At 52.3% G+C, this 3,663-nt stretch overlaps 1 protein-coding gene across 1 annotated transcript in view; it reads right to left on the reverse strand.

Annotated features, from left to right (window-relative positions):
- Positions 1–921: 921 nt before the first annotated feature.
- MMP11 (matrix metallopeptidase 11 (stromelysin 3)) overlaps positions 922–3,663 on the reverse strand; it is a 9,053-nt gene continuing 6,311 nt past the window's right edge. Inside the window, exons 6-8 of the mRNA XM_010182781.1 lie at positions 3,581–3,651; positions 1,970–2,227; positions 922–1,055 (exon numbers count right to left, since the gene is read on the reverse strand). Of these exons, the coding sequence (XP_010181083.1) occupies positions 922–1,055; positions 1,970–2,227; positions 3,581–3,651 (463 nt within the window). The remainder of the gene's footprint in view (positions 1,056–1,969; positions 2,228–3,580; positions 3,652–3,663) is intronic.

Genomic DNA, 3,663 nt, shown 5'->3' on the forward strand with positions numbered 1-3,663 from the left:
TCCCCGGCTGGTCAGAGGCGTGGGTGGGTTGGAAGGTGAGAAGGACGAGACCTGGCCGCAGCCCCTCTGGGTGCTTTGTCACGGGGTACAGAGCGACAAGGGGCGCGCAGAGCTGGAGTGGGGCTGTGCCGTGTCAGCCCCCATCCAGGCGGACCGGGAACAGTGGGATGAGACTGATCAGTGCGGTTGTGAGCAACCCAGGATAGGGAATGTAACTCGGTAGGAGCACAGGGAGCGACGGGGCAGTGTCCAGCACTGACACCCAGCACCATGGAAGGAAGGGAGCCCCTTGTCTTTATACAAATCAGTATAAAATCCTAACGCATACTAGTGATACAACATAAAACGTGGAGCAAGGCTGTGGCAGGGTCCTGGCAGTCACCGCTGCAGCCCTGGTGAAGTGACCCTTGCAGCAGCCGTGTGCCTGCATTTCTCCACAGGTACAGTCAGTGTCCTTCAAAGCCTTGATAAGGCTAAGCTAAGTGTCTCAGTGGAGGCCTTCATCCTCCCAGGCCAACATCTGGAGCCACAAAGGGCTGCTGTTGTGAGCTATGTAAACATAGGAAATGCCATTAGATCAGTTCTACATGATGGGGTCCAGGTTAGTTAGGAGAGAGTGATCCTGTACCAGGCTGGCTTGATGGCTTTTTGCATGCTATTGCTGGAAAAGTGTGGCGATGTTAAGGGTTAAATGGCTGCTCTTGCCTGCAAAGAACATGGCAGATGCTTTTACGTTCATAGCAACTGAAGCTGGTGCTGCTGGAACTGGAAAGGAGCAAACTTTGTCACTTGCTGTGACAGACGCATGTTGTGTCAGATGCTGAGCCTGGATGCAAGCCAGGAATGGCAGAGGGAACCCTCTGTGTGGCTGCTCGAGGTGAGAGTGATGAAAGGGCAGTGTGGAGGACACAGACACCTCCCTTATCTGAAAGAGTTGGAGGACGGTGTACAGCTGAAGAAGTCCTGGCTGATCTGGCGTGGGTAGCCCTCCAGCACTTTCACCTGGACTGGATCGAACTTCCAGTAATCTCGGCCTCTCAGGAAATAGGCAAAACCTATGGGTGAGAGAGGAAGGGTTAGGAGAGACAGGGCTGGCACAGCTCAGAGCTCTTTCCTAGCATTTTGTCTTGTTGACGCTCTGCAGCGTGTGCAGGACCAAAAGAGAGCCTGGAAGAGGCAGGAGATGTTGCTGGATCCATTTCACTTGAACCCAGGTTTGCAGTTTACACTGGTTTAGTTTTGATGGGAGACCAAACAAGATGGATTTTATTTTCTATTCTTTGTGTGTTTAAATATGCTGTACCCATGTAGTAACTTGGCTCTGAGAGGGAAGAGGACGTCTAGGACCTGAACAGGGCCTCTGGCAGGGAGCTTGTGAAGACCTGCTGCAGAGCATCTGTTACTGCAAGAAAGCTGTCTTGAGAATTTAGGCTCTGGAAGCAGTGGGAAGCCATTCCACCACATCCTCTGAGATGAGGAGGAGAGAGGTGGTGATCACATCTGTCATCCCAAACACCCTGGCTGTCCCCAGTGTTTCTGTCTTCAGCATGGGCTACATCTGGGAGGACTAGGCAATATGGAAAGCAGCCTGTTCATTCAGGACAGCTGCCTAGGCTGAGGCATGGGCAGCATTTCTGCTATCTTCTCATCACTTTCTTTGTTGGGAGTGGTAACAGCTGGGTAGGACTCTGATCACTTCTTGGTCAGAAATTTGAATTTTCTCTATCAGATGCTTATCTGTTGGTCATTGCAATCAATAATGATAAAACCTCTCACTTTTATGGGAGAAGCCTCAGTTACCTACCCACTTGAGGGAGCCACCCCTCTCTCTCCACACTACATGGCATCTGCTACGGCTGGGAAGCGGGCACTACTACCAAACACCTCAATCTGCCCAGTTCTTCCAGCTGGGCAGTGGTGTCAGCCTGAGCACCACCCTAGGGCAGACCATGTCCCTGCTGGCACTGACCAAACTCATCCTGAAAAGCTGCGTCAATCTCCTGGGGGACGCCGCGCCAGTCAGCCATGGTCCGAGGGTAGATGTTGTCCACCTGGCGGGTGTGAGGGTTGAAGCGCCAGTAGTTGCCTCCACTGAAGATGTAGATCTTGTTCTTCTCGGCCCCCCACACCAGAGCTGCCTCCACAGGGGATGCAGAAAGGCCCAGCTCCACAATTGGGGTGGGACCAGATACCCGTCTTTCGCCATCGTAAATCCAGTACTGAGAATCTGGCGAGGAGACAGAAAAGTGAGACAAGGGTTCAGAAGCTCTTTGGTGTCTGATAATTTGGCACTCAACTGCGCAACTGGAGCTGGTGCCTTGGCAGAGCTCCCAGGGAAAGCTGTGCCTGGGAGGCAAAAGCCCCACCAGTGTTATGGGCACTGCCACTGACGGCTGCCCAAAGCGCCAGCAGCGCGAGGACCTGACTTCCCACCTCAGTCCAACCCGGGGAGTGTCAGTGGTGGGACAAGGAGGACCATTTTAGCAGCTGTCTTTTCTCTATTTGTGAAAGTTATAATAAAAGACTTGGCTGGAGGGACCAGCCTCTGCCCTGCCCACATATGTGGGCATGCACAGGCATAAAGGGGGCATGCAGCTGTAAAGGAGCGAGCTACAGAAACCAGGAAGAAGTTGCCAAGCTGAAATAGAGACTGGAAGCATATTGCCAGATTAGATTAAAATGGGAATCTCTGTAATTAGCCAACGGCACGTAATACTTTCCCCTTATCTCATTTTAACTCGTGGTAAGGAGCCTGCCAATTTTAGCACTGTAAGTCCTTGTGTGCAGGTCAGGTGCTAAGTAATCTGTTTACTCAGGAACGCAGCCTGCAGAGCCGCGGCGTGCACTTTCTGGTGCTCAGTCTCACAGTGCACAGATGGGGCACTGGGTACCCAGGGTATCTGGGTACCTACATCATTCTGCATCCTCACCATTAAATTTATACTTGGAAAGAGCATTAAAGAAAACAGTGGAGCTGAAATGGGGGTTGTTGCTGGTCTTCAGCTCCACAGATGGCCAGGAACAGGTTTGCCTCCACCACGAGTGATTGGTTTTTAATGCCTGTGGTGGCAGAGGTTGTCTGGCTCTGCACACAGACTGACTCCCTGTAGGCTCATTCAGCTGAGTGTCACTACAGAAGCTCTGCATCCAGTCTGCTGAGGAGCAAAGATGCTGTCCATCACCTGAGCAGGGCCTCAGGGGCACAGGCCCAGGAGTTTCCCAACCTGTGAGAGTGTCTGGGGCTCTCTTCTGGCATAGGGCTTCCCAGCACAGCTGGGGAGATGCAGCAGGTGTTTCCTTCCTCCTCCTCACCATCGCCAGGCAGAGGCTCAAAACAAACATTGTGTTCCAGAGGAGGAGAATGGGATATCGTGGCTGTGTCTAAAATAAAAGTGACCCCTCTTTCTCTCTTCCCCCCTCAATATCTGTTAAAAACTAAACCGAGAAGGAAGCAAATAACAGGGATCACTGCATTGCTGAGAATGCCCAGGTTTTTCCTCCCAGGAACCTGTTGGGTCCCGAATACCCCTCAGTAAAGAACATGCATTTCTGAGCCGTTTGATCCCAGTCCAGCTCTTACCTTGGAAAAACCAGATATTGCCCAGAGGGTCCTCGAAGGTGGCATCAACAGAGCTGGGGATCCCCTGCCAGTGGCGGGGGGGC

Source organism: Mesitornis unicolor, unplaced genomic scaffold (assembly GCF_000695765.1).
Source record: "Mesitornis unicolor isolate BGI_N332 unplaced genomic scaffold, ASM69576v1 scaffold11784, whole genome shotgun sequence".
In the NCBI taxonomy this organism is placed as follows: Eukaryota; Metazoa; Chordata; class Aves; order Mesitornithiformes; family Mesitornithidae; genus Mesitornis; species Mesitornis unicolor.